This window comes from Amphiura filiformis, chromosome 9 (genome assembly GCF_039555335.1).
Source record: "Amphiura filiformis chromosome 9, Afil_fr2py, whole genome shotgun sequence".
Lineage (NCBI taxonomy): Eukaryota > Metazoa > Echinodermata > Ophiuroidea > Amphilepidida > Amphiuridae > Amphiura > Amphiura filiformis.
In genome coordinates, this window is record NC_092636.1 from 34860662 (window position 1) to 34885253 (window position 24592).

The window sequence follows — 24592 nt, forward strand, 5'->3', positions numbered from 1 at the left end:
AAAATCAAAACTACAAAAACACTAAATCATCTAGTATTTAAAAATATAAGATAAACCCGCCCTCCTGAATGATTAAATTGGAAAAATTGTACATCAATACACTTAGCCCTACAGTCATATTTTTATCATGTAAAATTCAACCGCAAACGTATCCCTCAGGTCATGTGAAATTCCTAATTGCTAATTGGTCACAGTGGATGACAATATTTCCCTATTGTCCAATCATGGTATTGTCAAAAGCTAATTGGCAAGGGTGTGATAACAGATACAAGAAATGGACAAAATCAAAATATTAACCATTTGAGCACAAATCAAATTTGTACCCAAATTGACAAAGTTATAAATACTACAGAATAATATTTTGCATACATGTTTATGAGATAGCGTTTTTTAATTATTAGAATCTGATATATTACACCCTTTCATTAACCCAATAGCCATGTGGATGTATGCATAAATGCACCAAATTTGTGTACGCAAAATTACGCTAGAGAGGAAAATTGGTGTGACTCACTCACTGGTCCATGCCCTCAGGCAGTTCAATATTGGTATAATAGCATAGCTACACAATATAAGGACATATTGTAAAGCACATATATTTGTAGGTATTTCAATTTCATGACATTTTTTGATTGGTAAAAGTACATTGCTACACATGTTTTCATAAATAATAATTGGAATATATCATAGCCTAAAGTCATGCAGATTTTTCCAGCAAAATGGGATTTTCAAGTATACCAATGAATTTGAAGCTGCAAAAAATGTGTTTTACACCTGGGTTTTACAGAAAGCAATATATATAGGTCACAATGATATTGTTTCTATGGATTTCTTTGAAGGTGGAATTTTATAAAAATATCTTAAGCATTATTAATATACGTGTCAAACATATCAAAATCCCAGATGCTATCTCATCAACAAAATCATTACATTTTACCCAATTCTGCATATATATCCTAACTATACTTTTAGAAATGGCTCTAACCTTAACCCCAACCCTAATTCGATAGTCTGGGATGGCAGTATTTGTATGTCTTGCCTCTTCATTGGACTATCCCTTCTTACCCATAATCAGATAATAGTGAAAAGCAGTGAAAGCATAAGTGTTCACTAAATTACCTGGAACCAGTTTGCTATAGACCACTTGACATGTGATGTCATTGCCCGGCAGTATGCGCACGGATTATGGCACTTTCCATTGTTCTTTGCCCTGCAGTGTGCATACGCATCATAGTTTGCTCAGGGCACGTGCATTTTAAATCTCCCACCACATTTCATATAGTACAAGAAAGCCATTGAACAGTAAAGCAGTGAAGCGGTTCGTTCGAGCATATCGATAGACCAATCCCTCACCTTTGTTGATAAACAATGATGTCAAGTGGTCTATTCTTTGTTCAACTATTTCTTCAAAATATGTAATATAATCATACAAATTATGTGTATGGCAGCCTCTCCCATGACACATGTTAAAAAATATTTTCCATGAACCCTCATGATCATCAGCTGAATGTTTCCTATCAGAGTAAAAATGAATCAATTTACTTTTTTATTTTATTTATTTTATTTTGTGAGAGGATCAAAATATTATTCTGAGGGTGCCTGACAGCCAGCTCCTCCTTTTCCACACTAATTAATCATCTTCTTTTAAGAAATTAATACAAGCAAAATCTTTCGCATACTGGACATCTTAATTTCCTAATTAATCTAAATTAATCTCTCATATTAGTCGAGTCCGAGCTATTAACAGAATTAATCAAAGTGCCTCTGGCCAATTTGAACCCTTTTTGCATATACACTTTACAAGTTCAGGAGGAGGTCCTTAAATGTTTTTCACAAGTTTAGAATATCCCTTCTTTATTTCAGGTTGTAAACTTGCAAAATCAGCTAAAAATAAAAATCATTATGTACCTATTTTGTTAATGGACAGAATTGTTAAATTTAAACCCAATATGATCCATTTTCATATAAATCTAATTATTTTTACCTTCATATGCATCTAAAATTTTTCATAAATAATAACTTAAAGGGGGTTATCACTGATATGCCTTTCAAATAATTGGGTTATTTGGTGTGCATGTGAAGACCTGAAACAAAACTTTTAGCTTTGGTGCAATTGTAAAAATTTTACTGAAACCTTCAGGTGAAGCAAATTTCAAGTGTGTTCAAGTTTTTTTTATTAGCACAAACCAGCTTTTTTTCCCTAGTATTATCAGACCCCCGATATCATCCTACTTTTTGAAGGACAAATTCCAAAGACATACTGGATGAAAATCAGTCAGTAAAAGTGGAGAAATACCAAAGGATACCTTTTTATATTGGGCATTTTTAATCCATGATCTTGAATATTCCAGAAAAATGCAGTTACACATTCTCCCAATTTATCTTAATGACAGCAAGCACCTTTTGGGAATGATTCCAGAAATAAACACAGGGAATACACACCCCGTGATTTAATTATATCTATAATAATTAGGTTATCTGTGACACTTGAGGCCACTTTTTCAGTGTCAATACGGATGAAACGTTTCCATCTTAGGCTACTACTTATGACTCACGCTTGAAGCCACAAAGTTTGTTCTTTAATATTTAAAATTGATTTAACATGATAAAATTGTATTTTGATCCCCCTCACAATAAAATAAGTATTTTAGTATTCAGTTTTGCATGGAAAAAAAGGCTTTTGTGCATTTATCACTTCAATATGCCTGTAATTGTGTAAAGATATCAATTATGGTCTATGATTATATAGCCGAATACTACTTACACTTCAAAAGTAAGTAGCTGGAAGTGAGCCACCTATGGTCAACTTGTGCCAGTTACAGCTTGAAATATCTATACCAACTATCTATGTTCCACATACTTTGTTTGTGTATTCAGTATGACTGACATGGGAGGGGGTAACGGGTAAACACCACAGGCTCGCAACTGAGAGATACAAAGGTCAAAAGTTAGCACATTTACCTTTTTGGAGGGTCACTCTGGTGGATTTTTTCGCACTTTTAAAAACAGTGTCCTGAATTTTCTTACACCCACTCTCTCCCCGGGCCTGGGCCAGCTCTCGGCAGCCTTGGGTGTATTAATTTGGTCAAATCCAGAAGTTTCTCCCAGAATAGTCTTTTTTCATGCATGTCTTGTCTCTTGTTGTTGTTGGAATTTAGAGGGAAGATGCGGTAATTAAAGGTGGGTAACCTGATTGAAAATCTCATCCCCCACTTTACCTCATCAAGATGTTGATTTTGATATCAGATGAAAGCTCATATTTTTCTCATTAACATATTGAAATTTGGCGTTCCAAATCGGTGGATTTCTGAAGAAATCATCAAATATGGTATACCATAGTTGAGACTAATTAGGCAGTTTTTTGATGATATCTTGGGAAATACACTGAGTTGGAACTTCTAATTTCAATATGTTTATGAGAACAATAGGGTCTTTCACTTGAAATCAATATATGACATGATCATGATGATTATCATTAATAAAAACACTGTAGACTACCAATATCACACTGTATAAATGTTGGTAATTCCATTAGGAATTAGTCACATTTACAAAAAACATTTGCATTTTCTTTTTACATGAGTGCTTGAAAGGGATGACATTTTATGTTATACGTAAGTTTTAAAGAATTTGATTTTCCAAATATATCAGGTCACCTTCCTTTAATGGCACCCTTGTAATTTATTTGAAATAACCTAGATACTTATAATCCTAAATCACTGTATTTTCATGACAAGTTGTTTTTAATTTGAATTGTTCATATTGACATCATTATCCATATTCCATGTGTGACATGATCAAGGGGAATGAGTCACATGTCGACCCTGGTTGAAAATGTGTTTTACATATGTTTCTAAAGAGGACATTTAGAGCTTTCAGAAACTGAAAACCCCAAGTTGATACGACTTTTCTTTGCGAAGTTAATCGCTAAAAACAATAGAAAACAAACGAATTTTAACACTTTCTTTGCCCATATCTCAAAATCAATGTTAGCGACATCCGACTCATTCCTCTTGATCGTGTCACATATGCTAAAAACTTATCAAAGATGATCATATTTAATTACAAATCCTTCAGCCCTGTTTGTTTACAACATTTTCTACAATTGCAGATATTGCAGGAATGAATACCACATTATGAACACCACATGAACCTTGCTGTCTACTGCTGATAAAGGCATGGATGACATTTAGGCGAGTTATTTTATTTTGAATTGTTCATATTGACATTATTATCCATATTCCATATGCTGAAACACAATTATCATATTTAATTACAAATCCTTCAGCTCTGTTTGTTTACAACATTTTCTACAATTGCAGATATTGCAGGAATGAATACCACATTATGAACACCGCACAGACCTTGCTGTCTACTGCTGATAAAGGCATGGATGACATTTGGCAAGTTATTTTAATTTGTATTGTTCATATTGACATCATTATCCATTTTCCATATGCTGAAAATTTATCAAGATTATCATATTTAATTACAAATCCTTCAGCCCTGTTTGTTTGCAACGTTTTCTACAATTGCAGATATTGCATGAATGAATACCACATTATGAACACCACATGAACCTTGCTGTCAAGTTTTGATGTTTAAATAAATCCCAGACTACAGACATATAACTGCATTTACATGACACTAGACTCTTACCAGCTCACATGGGGTGTTTTTCTTCCACTAGAAAATAACAGTACATTTTATATTAGAAAGTGAATGAAGAAATGGTGGAATGTGGCATTTCTTTTTCAAAGATTTCTTGTGTGCTTGTTTATTTTTTAGATAAAATGTATTTGTCTTTTGTGGACAGACTTGTAAATTTGCCATGAGTGATCCTACTTCTCCTGGAGTTCACTCATACAATACAAACATTACATTGATAACTCCCTCTATGTTCATCTTGTGTCAGTGTGGACTTCTTGTGGAATAATACAGCACACTATCCTTGTGACTATGGCAGCACACCACTAAATCCTTCCGCATTTGGTGTAACCCTTGATAGTCCCGGTAAACATAGGTCGGTAGTGCAAACAAGTGGGTGTCCCTTGGGAGCAAGATGAGTAGCCATGATTGTTTATTATAATTAAATTAAAAGATATGCAATTGGTAAATGTTCAGAATATCACAAAATGGTGCATCTTGATCTGGTCAAAAAGTTTGGCTCCCAAAACTAATCCGTGCACGGACATGGTAAGGAGGCATTCGTGCAAGCTGAAAATAAGGGTGGCGCTGTTCAGGTCCCCGTAGCTTAAAAGTTAGTCTCAACTTGTGTCAAAAACCCATTTTAAATTAAATTTTAATCTTTATTTAAGACATTGGTGCTACCAAAATATGAAAAATGGTTTTACATGGGGTAGAAAAACAAACTTACTTTCATGTATATTTACACGTATTTCAATGGGAGTTTATTTAGTGGTGTGCGCCCTTCGAAGACTCATTTTTTTAGGCTATGGGCATGATTGATACCTGATTTTAAGTGCCAAAAAGTTGAGATTTTTGCCTGAAACTTTTCTATTTGCAAAGAAAACATGTATATTTTCTGTTACCGTGTACAAATACGCGATTTCATTCTTAAACGCACATGAAATTGTCTTCAAAACACAAGTACCCATCGAATTGACAATTTAAGACCGTGCTATAGAAATGAGCTATTTTGGCCTTAACATCACAGGAGTGGTCACTTTTGATTATACCGGCTTAGAAAAACTGAAACATCTTTGAAATTATTTTGATGCAAAATGTAATTATAAGAACAAAACTCGATATTAACGTTTTAAAATAATCACTGACCATTTAATTGGGTCTTAATAGACTTTGAAAGTCAATGCATGCTTTTTTAGTTATACACGGCCCAAAATGCCGGTATTTTTAAGATATTCTCAAATATTCAATTCCCAAGAGAGAAATATATCAAACAATTTGAATGATGGGTTTTCTTAATTTTAGATCTTGCCACAATAATACACACAACTTGGAAAATAAACATTTTAAAGTGCCAAAATGACGTTCCAGCTACTCATACCCCCAAACTTTAGAACATAGGCCTTTGGCATATCCGTATATACTGCATGATAAAGAGCTGGGGGCGGAATGCTCACATACTGTTTGTCCACCATGTCATATTTATGATTATGAATATTTTTGAAAGAAATCAATCACTTTTCTGATATCAATGGGAATATAAATACAGTTTAACATGGCCTACTATGTTGCTGTGGCCCTAGAATTCTCAAAAGGGCAAAAAGTAGCACATTTTCACTAGGTGCGAACTTGTTTGAAGTGCTGTTTTATAACTTTGGAGCGACTAGCAATAAAAAGAAATGACACTTTTTTAAGATGTTTAACACTGATTCCAAAAATAAGGAAAAACTAAAATATTTTGTTCTTAGAAGGCAGCACACCACTAAATCCTTCCGCATTTGGTGTAACCCTTGATAGTCCCGGTAAACATAGGTCGGTAGTGCAAACAAGTGGGTGTCCCTTGGGAGCAAGATGAGTAGCCATGATTGTTTATTATAATTAAATTAAAAGATATGCAATTGGTAAATGTTCAGAATATCACAAAATGGTGCATCTTGATCTGGTCAAAAAGTTTGGCTCCCAAAACTAATCCGTGTACGGACATGGTAAGGAGGCATTCGTGCAAGCTGAAAATAAGGGTGGCGCTGTTCAGGTCCCCGTAGCTTAAAAGTTAGTCTCAACTTGTGTCAAAAACCCATTTTAAATTAAATTTTAATCTTTATTTAAGACATTGGTGCTACCAAAATATGAAAAATGGTTTTACATGGGGTAGAAAAACAAACTTACTTTCATGTATATTTACACGTATTTCAATGGGAGTTTATTTAGTGGTGTGCGCCCCTATGTGTAACTTTGAAGTACCGTATTCATTCCAATAAGCGCCCAGGGCGCTTAACAAAGTCATTTTGGGTGGGCGCTTATTGCTAACTGTTTTTTGTTTGTTTATTAGAGACATTCTAGTAGCTTTTCTGATGCAGAAAATGTATTGCAAGTTTACACAGGACTTGTAGTCCTCCAGCTATTTGAGCCTATTTCACTGTATTGATATCTGTCACCGGGATCTGTCACTTCAACATTAATGGTACCCTTTAGCAAATTGAAAATACCCTGGGTGGGCGCTTATTAGGGCATGGGCGCTTATTGGAATGAATACGGTACATGTTTTGCAGGTTGTATGATTTTACAAAGTTAATCCACTCACCATTTATACAGACACCCACACAAACAAATATTTTATGAATTCCACATTTAAAAAAAATACCTCTTGAAGGATTGTAAATGTAAAGAATAATCAAAATGAAAACAATGTTATTCATCAATGCTGACATCTACCTTAAATTCATAATACAATAGCTGGAATCAATTTCACTCCAAAAAGAATGGTATATTGATCACAAAATGTACCAAAAGAAAAATTCAAAAGGAACATGACTTGTCATTTTTGGTGCCCTAATTTTTAGTGAGTCCATCATGCACAAAGTACTTATTTTCCCTGTTGCCTCAGAAACATATTAGAGATCCATGTCTTTCTCAAAAGCTTAAAAGATGGAGTGCAAAAACCAATGTGGCTGTGAATGTGATGGTTAATCTAGAAGTAGGCTGATAGGGTACTGCACCTGTATAGAGTTGTGACTCTATATAATGCTAAATGATTTGGTGTGTCTTGGACCAAAAAAAGTGACTTTCTGCAAAATACAGCATAATAATCATATGTTATTGCACTATATAAATTTTAATACCAATTTATACTAAATTCAAAACAGGTTGCTGTTCATCTTCTGTGATTCTTGCAGTTTTGGGGAAAGGTTAAAGAACATTGCACCTTCATCGTTGCCTAAAATAGGAAACATAATAAACAAAAACACCATTAATCTCTTCCTGACCATGCAAATTATAGAACTGCTGCACAGTGTTTCTGAGTCTCTCAATTGATTAACACCAGGTAGTTTAAAGAGCATTGCACCTTCATTACTGCCAAAAATAGGAAAAATAATAAACAAAAACATCCTTGGTCTTTTCCTGACAGCGCAAACCACTGCACGGTGTTTATGAGTCTCTCAAATGATTCACACCAGGTACCAAAATACATGTTACTCAATATCTGCAAACCAATAAACAACAACAATGTGGCTATGGGTCAATGATTAGGAAGTCCAGGTCAACAAATTACCCAGATGACACAGCAAACATTGTTAAAGGTCATGTAGTGAAAGGTCATGCGACCCAATTTCCAGTTCTACGTGGAACCAGGTCTCACAATGGCATTAATTTGGGTGCTTTTTACAAATTACAGAGAAGTTAAAATGCAATAACTATGGACAAAATAACAGTGGATCCTGCCTTTGGACTTGGGTGTACAGGCCAGGGGGTTGGCCTCAGTACAAATGATACGAGGATGTGCTGCAAACTTTTTCTAGGCCAATTTTGGAATATGGATGGTTATTTTCTCAAAATGTTCCCAATTTTTCTGAAAAATTACCCATTTTTTTCTGAAAAATCAGCCCAATTTTGCCAAAAAATGTTCTAAATTGACCAATTTTGACTTTTGATTTAGCGATGGGTCCAAATATTAGTTGAAAATTGGTGTATGGATGGCTCCACTTTCAAATTCTCAGCTGCACATCCCTACCCAAATCCAACCCCCTGGAGTACAGGTTGATTGAAAAGAGGTCTACTTGTTAGTGATCAACTAGCCTACTCTGCAATCCCTTTTGATCAACAAATCATGCCACTTGTCTTGTGCCCTTTCAAAAACACAACATATCACTGATTGATCTGCCCAAAGAACCAGGCATCAGTTTTCGGATAAGATCAGTTCTCATTCAGAATACAATTTCATTGTTAACAGCGTTGATATCAAAATATGGATTTCATACGGGGGTAGGACACTATGCTAGTGACAACAAGAATGTTTACTTTTCACTATTATTGTTAAAGACCCATTCAGTGATCCCAGTGAAGTGTAAAAAATTGAAATTGTTTATAAATTACTTAAAAGTGATGGATAAGTCATTCAAATTGTCATCTGGTATTTTTAAAATAAAAAATTTGGCAAAAAACAAAGAAGTATTGATGAAGTTGAAGACCCATTCAGATACATGTAACTAATTTATATACTGCCAGTATATAAATTACCGATTCATGTAAAATGCTTTATTTTGTCTTAAACAAACGGCTTTCGGCTGAAAAACTAGCAGGCTATGTTAGCACATCTATGACAATACCAAAAGCTGAATTTTGATGATTTTTACGATCGACTGGATGAGCAAATCACTGAATGGACCTTTAAGCTACATTGGCACTTCAGAAACTTCAAAATCAACCAAAAACAGTACAATCACAAATTTATTATTTAAAACCACACCATGCTTCACTCTGCAAATGTTGCTCAATTGCATAGTACCTGTTTTGAAGGTGCTTGATAAAGGAGCCAATTGGGTGGATAAGGTGGGCTACATGGCAACATTGGTATCAATCAGACTGTTTTGATACAATCCTCCCACACTTTCCTAACCACAGTTCAGTTCCTTCCTATGGCAGACTCAGTCCACATAGGCAGACCAGGCAGACCACGCTGGGCAATCCTGAGCAGTCATGCAGATAAAACAAATCATTGTTGACTTTACTCTGACAGTACAACAGTATAGCCCAATGCATAAGGAAATAGTTTACTAAGAAAAGCCTGCAAACCTTGCAAATCAACAGTGTTGTTACCTGTAACTGTGCTGCCATTTAGCCTTGTCATAAGTTGGTACAACATGTCTTGGCAATTAATCAAATTTAATGTCAGAATATTTCTGCATATATTTGTGATGGGACATAATAGAATAGTCTGATTCAACCATCATATTTGCATTATTTACTAAAAAAATTATGACAATGGATAGAAGAAATGAACTCAAAAATTGAAAATGAATAGAACAAATGAACACAAAAATAGAAAACATAATAGTTCACCTTTACACCCAGATAGCAAGGTGTATAACTGAAATGTCGAACCAGCCCGACACGGATATGAATAATCTTTCAAGGTTCAACAACAGAAAATGAACTAGGAAAAAGAAGATTTTTTTTAAATCACAAAACCCTCTCAGGAAGATCTTGTGGTTTCATCATATAGAGTTACTTTAGATCCATTACACAATAACTGCAAAATAAAAAATGTGGAAATCCTATATAGAGACATATCTAGGACCTTTAGATCCTTTATTATCAGATGCATTATTCCTTTTTGCATGACATGAATGGTTTCTTATCAAATTGGCGATAAAATCACAAGCCAAGAACTCGGGCATTGTCGAATTAAAGCCATATTGTAATATTTCCCTAAAAAAAAGATTAGTATTTCTATTCCATAAAGTGTTTGCTTTTACTTAGAGAATAAGCGATAGAATTTTTATTTTGCCTATCCTCTTCGTATGATAGAGCGACAGGCAGGTCCAATATTTTGAGTAGTGGATGCCGGCGCAGCCGTATCCACTACGATAAAAATATTGGACCTGCCTGTCGCTCATCATAGGTAGAGGATAGGCAAAATAAAAATTCCTATCGCTTATTCTCATTCTTAGTCAGTTAAATATTATTTTAATAACTGTAAACAATTTTTTTTTAAAGCAAAAACTAAGTTACCGTCATAAAACTCCCTCATTATAAAATGAACGAAACTTGTTTACAACTTCACGTATTCTGTTGCGCTGTACTACTAGCGCGTCGCGATTCCGCACTAGTCTCACGCATTACAGCGCAATACATACGCCAAGCACCTCTACAAGCGTGTAAGGCATTATCAAGACGCATGATGACGTGGGGTCGCGTCTACGGCCTGATAAACGGCACCGAAATCTTGCGATTGTCCAATCAAAAAATGTGTCTACAAACTAGACCACTCCCACTGACTAAGAATGTCAGATATGTCCCCTTCTAATTTTGAGCCAAACAACTGAGGTAAAGCAAAACAAGAGCACCAATGGCGCTGTGGCTCTTTGCTTTTTGGGGACAGTGAAAGTGATTTTTCTTGGGAGTCAAATGCGCAACAGGTGACATCATTTGATTATGTGACAGGTCACATGTTGGTTGGTACATGTACAGCTCTCTCATTTGCAGAGCATACATTAATCAATTTAGGACAAATTTGAACTCAGATGACCACTGGGTGACCTCAGATGACTCCGAAATGCCCTTCCAAAAATTTGACTCCAAAAGTTGACTGTACTTACCAAGTTTCATGCCCAGACAAGTTTTTAGTAATTTGACCTCGGATGACCCCTGGGTGACCTCAGATAACCCTGAAATGACCTTCCAAAACTTGACTCTAAATGTTGACTGTACCCACCCAAGTTCCATGCCCATATGACAGTTTTAGTAATTTGACCTCAGATGACCCCTGGGTGACCTCAGATAACACTGAAATGACCTTCCAAATACTTGACTCTAAATGTTGACTGTACCCACCAAGTTCCATGCCCATACGACAGTTTTTAGTCATTTGACCTCAGATGACCCCCGGGTGACCTGAAATGACCCCGTAATGACCTTCCAAAAACCTGACTCTATGTTGACTGTACCCATCAAGTTTTATGCCCATGCAACAGTTTTTAGTCATTTGACCTCAGATGACCCCTAGGTGACCTCGGATGACCCCAAAATGACCTTCCAAAAATTTGACCTCAGATGATCCCTGAGTGACCTCGGATGGCCCGAAAGGACCTTCCAAAAATTTGACTATAAATGTTGACTGTACCCACCAAGTTTGTTTTTAGTAAGTTGACCTCAGATGATCCTGGGTGACCTTGGATGACCCTGAAATGACCTTCCAAAAACTTGACTCTAAATGTTGACTGTACCCACCAAGTTCCATGCCCATATGATAGTTTTTAGTAATTTGACCTCAGATGACCTCTGGGTGACCTTAAATGACCCCGAAATGACCTTCCAAAAACCTGACTCTAAATGTTGACTGTACCCACCAAGTTTTATGCCCATGCGACAGTTTTTAGTAATTTGACCTCAGATGACCCCTAGGTGACCTCATGCCTCAGATGACCCCAAAATGACCTTCCAAAATTTGATCTCGGATGATCCCTGAGTGACCTTGGATGGCCCCGAAAGGACCTTCCAAAAATTTGACTATAAATGTTGACTGTACCCACCAAGTTTCATGCCAATGCGACAATTTTGAGTAAGTTGACCTCAGATGACCCTGGGTTACCTTGGATGACCCTGAAATGACCTTCCAAAAACTTGACTCTAAATGTTGACTGTACCCACCAAGTTCCATGCCCATATGATAGTTTTTAGAAATTTGACCTCAGATGACCCCTGGGTGACCTCAGATAACACTGAAATGACCTTCCAAAAAATTGACTCTAAATGTTGACTGTACCCACCAAGTTCCATGCCCATATGACAGTTTTTAGTAATTTGACCTCAGATGACCCCTGGGTGACCTTAAATGACCCCGAAATGACCTTCCAAAAACCTGACTCTAAAAGTTGACTGTACCCACCAAGTTTTATGCCCATGCAACAGTTTTTAGTAATTTGACCTCAGATGACCCCTAGGTGACCTCGAATGACCCCAAAATGACCTTCCAAAAATGTGACCTCAGATGATACCTGGGTGACCTCGGATGGCCCCTAAATGACCTTCCAAAAATTTGACTATAAATGTTGACTACCCACCAAGTTTCATGCCAATGCGACAGTTTTTAGTAATTTGATCTCAGATGATCTCAGATGACCCGTGGGTGACCTTGGATGACATTGAAATGCGCTTCCAAAAATTTGACTCCAAATGTTGACTGTGTACTCACAAAGTTTCATGCCCATGTGAGTTTTTTGTAATTTGACCTCAGATGACCCCTAAGTGACCTCAGATGACCCCGAAATAACCTTCCAATAATTTGACTCTAAATGTTGACTGTACCCACTAAGTTTCATGCCCACACGACAGTTTTTAGTCATTTGACCTCAGATGACCCCGGGTGACCTCGGATGACCCCAAAATGACCTTCCAAAAATTTGACCTCACAAGACCCTGAAATGACCTTCCAAAAATTTGACTCTATATGTTGACTGTACCCACCAAGTTTCATGCCCATACAAGTTTTTAGTAATTTTACCTCGGATGACAGGTTAAAACAAGGGGTCATGGATGACCCCTTAACTTACTTAAAATATAAAAAAAACACCTTGGGGTCAAATTTGTTTTTTTAAAGGTCAGGCTAACAATTCTTATGACAAGGTATTTCATTTGGATTTTTCATAATTTTTTATTTCATCTATTTCAATAAAATTCATTTCAATAAAATTTATTTGTTTCACTTTTTTATTTTTTGTTTATTTTTATCATATTAATTTTGCATTTTCTTATTTTATTTATTGTGTTTTTATTTTCATAAGTAAATATCACTATTTAAATATTATTTTATTCTATTTATTTACTTCAGCGCTCCCAATAGCATTATGAATATTCATTAATACCATAATGAACCAATCACTGCCGGTCGAGCTTTTGTCATACAGGCTTGATATAGCAAGTATGTAAAATTTCCACCTGGTGAAATATATTCTTTTTTGGCGTTCCTATTATGCTCGGATTCGACTATTTGAGACAACAAAATGTCCTTATTTTAACAGTTTTATGTAAAATATACTCTATCCTATGTTCATACGAAATATGAAAAAGGTTGCTTTGGTGAAAGTTATGAAATTGATGGATTCCCGGCGACCATTATTTTTTAAAGTTCGGAGAACATTCATCATTTTCTGGCGACAATTTTGCTTTCGTCTACGTAAATTGCTATGTGATTCTTCGTCAATTTACTCACGAAACTTGGTGATTTCTGCAAATTCAGCCATAAAGTCATCATTATTGATTCTTAAGGGATCTAAAATGAGCGTTTATTGCGTTTCGACAGTATTTTTTGTAGGACATGAGAGCACCTCAGACCTATCGAATTGCATTCTGAATACTGAAGCATGTCTTTCTGATATCAAATAATTTTCATTTTTTGAAAATCACAATATAATACAAATTTTATGACAAATTATAAAAATTGATATTTGTCAAATTTTTGATATATAACAGTCCTCAAGTAAATTATATAAATCTAATGATATATTCTTAAAGTGTATGTAGCAGGGAGGAAAAGCCGACGGTCAATTGAAAATTTTGACCTTTCATATTGAAGACATGGATTTTTTTCCCAAAAAGACCTATTTTTTTGCTGAACCATGAAATGGTATCAGCCTATAAGAGTGAATGTTACTAGCTTACTTACTAGCTTACTTACTATCTTACTTACTAGCTTACTAACTAACCATTTGGTCTGAAATGGACATATCTCTAAATGTTACAAAGGTATGACCCCATGAGTGGTGTCATATGAAAGAGGAAAACATAAAGAATATAATAAAAATATTTCCAAACGTCGGAGGTCATCCAGGGGTCACAGGGGTCAAAAAAGGTCATTTTAACTGAAAATGCTCCGATTGAGCTGAAATTTAAATGCAATGATCCTTATGACATTCTAAACATTTAAAAAATATTTTAAGATTCATTTAAGGTCATTAAGGGGTTATAAAGGGGTCAAGGTCAAGTTTTCCCAAATGCTCCGATTGAGCTGAAATTTAGACACAATGATCCTTATGACATTCTAAACATGTTGAAAATATTTTAAAATTCATTTAAGGTCATTAAGGGGGTCATACAGAGGTCAAAAGTCAAGTTTTCAAAATGACAGCTTCTCACGATCAAGGTATAAACGGCAATTAATGAAAAAGTCTTATTAAAATTAATACTATCCTGCACAGTATTGCTGCTTGATCAGATCGTCACAGTCATCCGCCTAATCTTACCTTTGTGCCCTTGCAAAGGCACAGTTGCTCAGTTTATTTTATATTCTTTACTTTTCCTCTTTCATTAACACCACTCAAGTGGTCATACCTTCGTAACATTTCGAGAATGTCCATTACAGACTCCGGGTGACAGTGGTATAGGCCTACCACAATATACTGCCAAAGCCACATGGTTCAGCTATGGTGCGGTTATCGCTCTAGTTTTGGTGTTTGTGGAAAAAATCCATATCTTCAATACAAAAGGTCAAAATTTTCAATTGATCATCGGCTTTTCATCCCACCTACATACACTTTAAGTATAAATCATCAGATTTATAAAGTTTACTTCAAGTACTGTTAAATATCAAAAATATCAATTTTTAATGATTTGCCATAAAATGTGTATTAAATTGCTAATTTCAAAAATTCTTCAGATTCAGAATGCAATTCGATATGTCTGATGTGCTCTGATGTCCCAAAATAAATACTGTCCAAACGCTCATACCCCAGCCCTTAATCTGCTGTAAAATGTAGCATATTTGTGAATATTGATGTAAAAAGCTAAGAATAACGATAGCTTCGACATGGTTTCATCATAGCTCGATGGTTTCATGTTTACACTTTTCTTTGATGTAGCCGGCCCTATTAAATTGTAATTTGTTTTCAATAATATAATTGAAGATTTCTCCACTTATCATTTCCTTAAGGGCTCTTTCTCCTTTTTTATTTGGTGAAAATTCAGTATTTTTCCCCTGATGCTTTGGCTCTCAGTCATAGATAGCGAGTTGCATTCACGCGCTGCTGCCTTGGGGTTGGTATCTGGGTACCGGTAGGCCTATGGAATGAATATTTGCTAGGTTGCGATGTGCGCTACTGCAGCGCTAGCAGCGATGACCGGCCCGCCGGACATGTCCCTGGCAGGTACTAGCATGGTCCCGGTATGATTGCCGTGTGGCAGGTATGCATTTTATTATATTCCAGTGATCATCATCAAGATTTACAAGCAACTAATGACATAGCTAGATCTCCTTCCACCTCCCCATGTGAAATTGAAAATGTCAATGGTATCATTCGAACATTATTTTCTTCCTAATCATCTTGGTAAACTATTTTCATGATAATTATTTTATCAAAAGTAGCCGGCGTATTCAAAGTCCGAATGTAGAAAATCACGACCTTGACCCGATGCATAGAAAATAACCATGGATTCAGGGTTGCCAAACCCGCGATTTTGTAGCCTATTGGGCGACTTTTGAAGATTTTCCCCACGACTTTTCCCTGCCCCATATAAACCAATGGTAAAGAGAAAAATTGGGTGACATTTCGGTTATTTGACCCGCCATTCAAGCTGAAATTTGTTGGCAACCCTGGTTGTTTAACCAAAAACCATCACAGTGCTTTCGTACTGCACTTGCGCAAGCAAAATAGTCCCCCAGAAAAGTCATTTGTTCAGATTTATTCGGGATTTATTCAAGATTCAGACATGTTCTTGACTATTTTTTGACATTCCTTACCTATCTCTTTATTTAAATTATAAAGAAATAGTGAAGAAAAGTTAAGAAGTAGTCAAATAATTTCTGATCTGAACTAAATCTTAAGAAATGTACCTCTGTTGGTTTCCGTCTGTATCACACATCTTAAATTATACAGACCAGAATAATCTCTAGCACACACAGGGAACCAAGATATAACTTGATTATCGTGACTATTTTGGTCTTTTTTACCCAAAAATAATACTTTTATCGCCTGAATTTCAATAAAATCTGGAGTGCAATTGATTCAAAAATAACTCAGCCAAACTTAGAAACGAAACTTAAGTCTTCATATCAGTCATTAAATGATCCTTAGCATAAAACCAACAGCGATTGTGGCCTGAAAATGAATGCTAGTTAGTTGCATGACAAAGGCACTGATAGCTCCGCTCAGAGCCAAAAATTGGAATTTACGACCAGCGGCGATGTTGCCAATACATGTCACTCCGTTGGTTGTGTTATGGCACGACCCTTTGATGTGTTAATCACATGAATATCATGTACGGTTAAATGTTTCAACCAACCACCTTTGCCAACCATGGACCTTTATCTGCAGTTGCCCAAAATACATGCAACCAATTTATTTGTGACAAAAGCAATCTTCTGTCTGTATCAAATTAGCAAATGCAGCAATTAAGAGACAAATTGCTCATCATCACACGCTGTTAGCCATTGTGTAAGCACTAGCAGAAATTAGGTCTTGGCCAAAATCACATATCCATTTGCAATCTGTACGGCTTGAGTTCCAGAAGTAATCATTTGACCCGGTGTATGTTAGCGAATTCTGATCCATTACGTAAAAAATACCCATTAGTTGCATCTGTTGCTTCTTCCATAGAGTAGAAAAAGGTTATCAAAAAAACACTATGCTGGTTGCAACTCCTATAATACAACCCAAACTGTCCATTTGGTTTCAGTGCCCCTAACTATAATGTTATTCAGATTTCTTTTTACAAATTAAGCATACTGCTAGCCATCCATCGCACAAGGTCCAATGGATCGCGCTTGACGTCAGCAAGCACATATACTGCGATGGTTAACACTGTCAAAGGAACCTTGGAAAAAACTATATGTATGTAGATTTGTTTGTTGACTTACCTTAGCAATGCCACACAGGTTCTGCACATCTCTCATTGCACCCACTGGTACAATCTTCTTGGTTTCATTCATCTGAAACAACACACAAAAATATCAATTAAGTATTTTTTTAACTCAAACATCTCACTACAAAAAATGACTACCTAATGTTCACCACTATGTATGAAATTTCCATAGTACAGTACATAAGAACAAAATAGGTGATAGCAGAGCTCAAAAGAAGTAGAACCAGGCAGTTTGCAAAGTTCCGCAAAAGTTAAGCGAGATAGTAGGACAGGTAAATCCTGGTTGAAAGTTGCCTGTTGCCCGTTCAACAAGTTTATGATTAACTTTGCAGCCAGTACTATTTAGATCATATTAATTTTCAACACAATCTTTATAAAGTTAACTATTGAACCATTCATGCTTACAAATTAGCATTAATTCCCAGTGCTTGATAAACAGATCATTAACTGCTGTATTGAATCCCCGGCCAAAATTGAAAATGAACTTTCACCAAAAAGTCTTATATTTTACAACTGAAGCAGACAATTCTTGAAAGTTAATCTTGTTTGTTCAGAAATGAAAAAACTAAAAAATTAGTTCTTTCAGAGACACTCTGTACATGAAGTTATTGCTGCTTAGTCTACCATGTACAGAATTCGCATTTAGTAAATGTTATTTTATTTATTTTTTCGCTATCTTTTTTTATTTACATCAATAGTTTCTACAATTCAATAAGGAGGACTGTCCTATGATTTATATTTGTTTATATTCAAATTTGGAATCATATATTTTTGACCTCACTATTTGTTCAATCAGCTATAATCAGCTCAACATTTTCTGGTTCACCTGCCATACTTTAAAAGGCAAAATTTTCATACTTATTGAATTTTCACAATTTTTGCGCTCTTTTAAGCATATTCAATATTAAAAACCGGCACAAAATATTTATTAGTTATATAACTTGACATTAGTGGATTTTAAAACAGCAAAAATGTTTGAAATTGTTACACTGTGAAAATTTAATGGCACCGAAATAAGCAATTTAAAATTGTTAATATATTAATATCATGTACATCATATGTATTCATTTCAACATGATCGTTATTGATAAGCATACCATTGTGTTATGATTGGTGCTGGGATATCATACTGTACAGGCATGAGACTGCACTTTCCTAAAAAAAAAACTGAAAAAACTGAAAATGCGCGTGAAATTGGGCAAAAAGTACCAAAAACAGGCTGAAATTAAATAAAGTTGCGGAAATTTTGACTATAAAAAAAACTGAATTCAGTTTTTAAACTGAAAATTCTCATACCTGACTGTAACAATACCCTAGTTATAAATAGTGTCCAAAAAAGGAAGTTGGGAGTATACATTACAAGGAAGTAAATGATGTATTTTGGTTATACAATGTAAATCCCTGCAGAGCACTGACGGAACACTATTGTGAGCGTACTACAGAGATGAGCAACTTATTAACAGCAAATTTGAGTCAAAATAAGACGTGTTTGGGAATGTTTGGGAACAAGCTCTCTGTTGTTCTGAGATAAAATCTGCTAGGCAAAAGACTCCATAATTTACATTGAGGAAGTTGAATTTTTGCATCACATTTTGGTTTCAAAGCCAATAATACCAAACATGTTATCAAACTTGCTTACATGTGGTACAAGCTATATATGTAATATCTCAAAATTAAAATAAAAGGTTGCAAGTTGGGCTTCGGAAAAATTTTATGTGGTCTGCCATAGACATGAATATTCTTATGAAAAAACAGAACATCTTGAGTGTAAACATGTGACATCATGAGGTCAATAATTCACTGAACTTTACAGTGACAGATTCGAATTGGTGCGTTTACACAGTTGCGTCCCCAGCGTACGGACAAATCTCCCTTCTGCGTGTGTGCATATGTCCCCTGGGATTAGGCTAGCATGCACGATTCAAATCTTCCACTGCGCAATCCAATATGGCGTTCCTCTCAACTCAAGACAAGACAAGACAAGACTATAATAGGCCAATGGTTTACCTTCAATAAATCTGAGATTACACTGTGGTCAGCAGTGTGACCGAGAGCGGTTTTGGGGGGTTCAGTTACCCCTCCTGGGATTGTGTCAATCATGCAAAATCAGCCTATTTTGGGCATATTTGAGCTATTCACCTTGAAGGTTTCTAGGCCTGGTTTCTAGGCATACCCATCGGACTTGGGGTTTTGTGATCACTCTAGAATTAGGTTGTAGCAATGATTCAATGTACATATAAGGCAGTTATTATTGTTCACCAGACGTTGTGCAATCTGGACAGTTCTGCCAATCACAAGTTATATAATTGTACTAAGTACAAATTTATTATATAATTATGTCCACATTATGCAAACTAGCAGGGATGTAGCTGGGGGAAAGTGCCCTGGGGTGCTGCGTTGGTAGAGGTGCCGAATCAACTGATTTATGTACATTGTACAGCCATGCATAAATCAATTGATTCCGCACCTCTTCCAAATGGTGAAGTCTTACATTTTTGTGTCTTTGCTTCAATTTCTACAAAAACTCAAGAAGTCATTATGAGACACCATTTAAGGCTGAAATTCACATTGATTCAACAACTTTGTAATATTTTAGCAAATTGTTGCATGTTGTTGCATTTCCTATCCTTGCCTGGGCCCAACAAACTCTAGCTGCGCCCTGCAAAATAGGTCCTAAATTTGCATAACATTTATTGTTGATGGGTACACAAGTACCCTGATTCAAAGTGTCATGAAAATGACTGAATGTACAATTGACTTTTCATAGTCTATTTATAATTCTACTTGTCGTCGTTGGGTGTAACTATACAAATCAGGTACTTACCGTCTTGTCGTTTTCATAATATCTCAATTCGTTATTTTTGAATACCACCCAGCGCTTGCGAAAACCTCTGTTGCCTTGAGCTCTGCGTAATAAAATGAAACAAAATGCAAATTTTAATAACAGAAATGTCAATCTGTTTAATGTTATTATGAGGAGCAGTAACAGTTACATTGTTGCAAGTTAACAATCATCTTAAAATTTCACAATGTCATGGGTGTCAATCCGTGGGGGAGACAAAGGGAATGTGTCCCCCCCACCACCACCTTTTCGGCAAAACAACCCACTTTTTGTTCTTTTCAGCCACTTTTCAACAATTTCAGCCGATTGTCCCTCCCACATTTTCAAGCCGGATTGGCGCTTATGCTTGATGTACATCATGCTGGCCTATACTTTTTATTGTAAATATCCATATAGTGCTGGGATGGTTTACGATACACGCATGGTTCGAAAAAGTGGGGAATTTTGGAAGTTCCCAGGAATTTTTGGTGCTTGGAAGGAAATTCTGGTATTTGGAGGGAAATTGTGTCTTTTTTGTATATAAAAATATGCTATAAATTGTGGGAAATTTAGCGTGCTTCCCGGGAAATAAATTTTTTTTCAAGCCCTGGATACACGCAATATTTCTTGTCAACAATGTGTGTACTATATAAGCTTCAATCACATATTATCCTGAATGAGGATAGATGGCACACGTTTGACATCGCCAGTGTACTGTGTGAGGACTATTCCTGAAAGGAATCTTGCTTTTAAGTTTAGTCAGGGGTTAATGTGTGGCTCTCAACACCAATAGCTACACATTCCTCCCAAAGGACATTCATTTCCCAATCCTACTCTGTACCACACCAATAGCAGCAGTACTAGGGGAGTAGGTAATCGTGGGAACTGATCACTCACTCCGTTACGGAATCATTTAAGCTGTGCCATTGTCTACTGGATATAAGGTCGCATTCAGTGTTTCTATAATACAGATAACACAATGCGATTTATTCCGTAATGCGTTATATCAGATTAAAATCGCAATCACAACCTTGGCAGCCTATCCCTAATAGGTGCAGTGGCAAGAGATTTGCTTTTTTTAAATAGAGAAAGTGGAAGTCGGAGATAGAATGTGAGAACGCATGATACTGGCATCATTTATTTATTTATTTTAATCATATTTATCCAGGGTAGCCCAATTCAGCCAAATAGCTGGTCTAACATGGGGCCCTGCTACACATATATACAATAATTTAAAAGCAACAATTTTCAACATACAATTTATATAGTATATACAACTCTTAGACAAATTTAAAATATAAAAATACATACAATTTTCAAAGTAAATAAAAACACATCATTTACAAGTATATGCACAAAATTTTAGGACTTGAATCTTTGCTTGAAAGTCTGCATATTTGTTGAGCTTCTTAATTCATTACTCAGCTTGTTCCAAACTTCAACCCCACTGTATGAAAAAGATGATTTAAAATATTCAGTATCATAACCATTCATGCAAGGCGGAAGAGCCAATACATTTGTCGTAGCTTGTCTGGTGTTAACATTATGCTTTTCGTGTATATAAGAAAACCTGTTGATTAGGTACTGTGGAGCCATATCGTTTAGACATTTAAACATTAACAAAGATTTGAAATACATTGCACGATTTGGAAGTGATTCCCATCCTAATATAGGAAACATTATATCAGAAGACGTAAGGTAATTGGCACGTAATATGATTCTTGCACATCGCTTCTGTAACACACTTAATTTACGCATATCTTCATTGAAGCGACCAAACCACACTACACTACAATAGTCGAACTGCGGTTGAATAAGAGCTTTGTATAAAACATTAAGAGTGCGTACTTCAAGATATGTTTTAAGACGTCTTAAGAGTCCTATTTTACAAAAAAGCTTCTGTATAACAGAGTTAACATGATTGTGCCAGAGTAATTTAGAATCTATCTTTACACCAAGACATTTGGCACTATGAACTCTTTCAAGTTGACGATCATCAATGGTAACTGAAAAAGCAGAACATTTGTCATTACGTAACTTAGGCTCACTACCAATGAGCATAACGTTTGTCTTTTCAGCATTAAGAAACAACTTGTTAACATTTAACCATGCCTTAATTGCAGAAAGATCTTCAGTGAGCTTTTTAGAAATAATATCAGTATCAGTACCATTTACAGACAGCGTGGTATCATCTGCGTACATGGATATTTTCCCATGTGATACTACATTTGGCATATCATTGATAAAAATGAGAAATAATAATGGGCCCAATATACTGCCTTGGGGAACACCAACTTTCATTTCAAGTGAATCAGAAACAATACCCTTAAAAGTAACTCTTTGCTTTCTACATGACAAATATGAAGCAAACCATTTAACTGTATCTTCAGATGCTCCAATATCGTGGAGCTTTCTTAGCAAAATATCATGATTTACGGTGTCGAACGCTTTTCTAAGGTCGATAAAGGCAACACCGGTCATTTTACCATTGTTGATGCCCGCAAGCCAATCGTCAACCATATCAACAAGAGCAGTTTCGGTAGAATGACCAGGACGAAAGCCTGATTGATGAACATTCAAAATACCATTTCGATTTAAAAAGAGTAAACATGGTTATGCATAGCCCTTTCAATGATCTTACTTATTACAGGCAGGATGGAAATAGGCCTGTAATTATTGGTGTTATCAAGATCACCTCCTTTATGCAAAGGGATTACTTTGGCTTCTTTCCACAAAGTAGGAAAAATACCCTTTGACAAAGAGAGATTCATAATATAAACTAAACTTTTTACAATGACTGGGCGAGCCAGTTTTAGTATCTTACAACTGACATCATCTAGACCTGTAGCCTTTTTATTGCTCATGGAGCGAATTTCTCTGTCAACAAAATCATATGAAATACATGGCATATTAAGAACAGGTTTAACTTGAAGATCTTCGCATGTAGGTAACACATTAACATCAGCAATATTATTAACATTGTTTACATCATTAATTCTTTCATCACTTTCATTAAGTAAATTAGTTGCAACACTAGCAAAATGGCTGTTGAACACATTTGATATATCAATGTCAGATGTAACTACATTATCTCCAAACCCAACAGATGATGGAGTTGGGGAAACTTTGGATGGAATAACCTTTTAAGTGTTTGCCATAGCTTACCAGAATCATTACAACTCTCATCTATTAGGCCCTTATAATAATTACATTTTGCAGATCTTATCATACTAGTAACTTGATTACGAACAAGTTTATAGGCTTTCCAATCACTTACACTATTAGAACGAGTTGCAATACGATGGAGGCTATCCCTATGATGCATACACTGCTTAATTTCCCTACCTAACCAAGGCGATGGAGTTGATTTAACACGCTTGGTCTTTTTAGGTAAATGAAAGTTAACAACATCAAATAACATTGAATTCCACATGCTTACCGCATCATCAACATTGTCAATTTGTTCAATGTCACTCCATGGTTGTTCAGAGAGATCATTAATGAAACTTTGATCATTAAAACGTTTAAAACAGCGATAATCAATGGTTTTATGTTGACCCTTAATTGGCTTGGTTTTTCTTATAGCATAAATTAGATAGTGATCACTGATTGAAGTTTGAATCACACCACTTTCACTAAAAAGCTCAACCTTTGATGTAAAAAACAAATCAATAATCGTCTTGCTGTGAGATGTCACACGAGTTGGAAGGTTTATTAATTGCTGCAACTGATACAAATCACACACAAATTTTAAATCTCTAACTTGCTTACAGTTGGACGTGAGGAGAAAAATCACAGTTAAAGTCGCCAAGTAAAATTAACTCTTTAACTTCATTTGCAGCTTTTGACAACATTGTACACAATATATTTGAAAATCATTATCATTTCCATCAGGATTATATGCAGCACATACAAGAAGTGTGTTAGTATGAGGTGGTGAAATTTCGACCCAAATACATTCAAGAGAATCATCACATAGATCATCCCTTCTCTTAAAATCGAACATACTATTAACTAAAATTGCCACACCACCGCCACCCCTATTACGATCTTTCCTGAGTATATTAAAACCATCAAAATTAACCTCGTTATCACACACTGTGTGATCACAAAGTGTTTCATTCACACAAATGATGTCAAACGCATCACCACACATATATTTAAACTCATCAATTTTACCAACAAGGCTTATTATGTTAAGATGGGCAAATTTAATACCTTTGGTCTTAAAATTAGGTACTTTGCCATTTTGAAGTTGCACATAATCAGAAG

The 24592-nt window shown here is 35.6% G+C and overlaps 1 protein-coding gene across 11 annotated transcripts in view; it reads right to left on the reverse strand.

Moving 5' to 3' along the window:
• LOC140160919 (arf-GAP with Rho-GAP domain, ANK repeat and PH domain-containing protein 1-like) overlaps positions 1 to 24592 on the reverse strand; it is a 163291-nt gene that overhangs the window by 110074 nt on the left and 28625 nt on the right. For all 11 annotated transcript variants that reach the window (XR_011860033.1, XR_011860038.1, XR_011860037.1 and 8 more), the window contains 2 exons: positions 20324 to 20405; positions 17495 to 17566 (listed from right to left, as the gene is read on the reverse strand). Coding sequence is in view for 2 of the 11 variants with exons in the window: in XM_072184264.1 (XP_072040365.1) it covers positions 17495 to 17566; positions 20324 to 20405 (154 nt within the window). In the remaining 9 variants the exon portion in view is untranslated. The remainder of the gene's footprint in view (positions 1 to 17494; positions 17567 to 20323; positions 20406 to 24592) is intronic.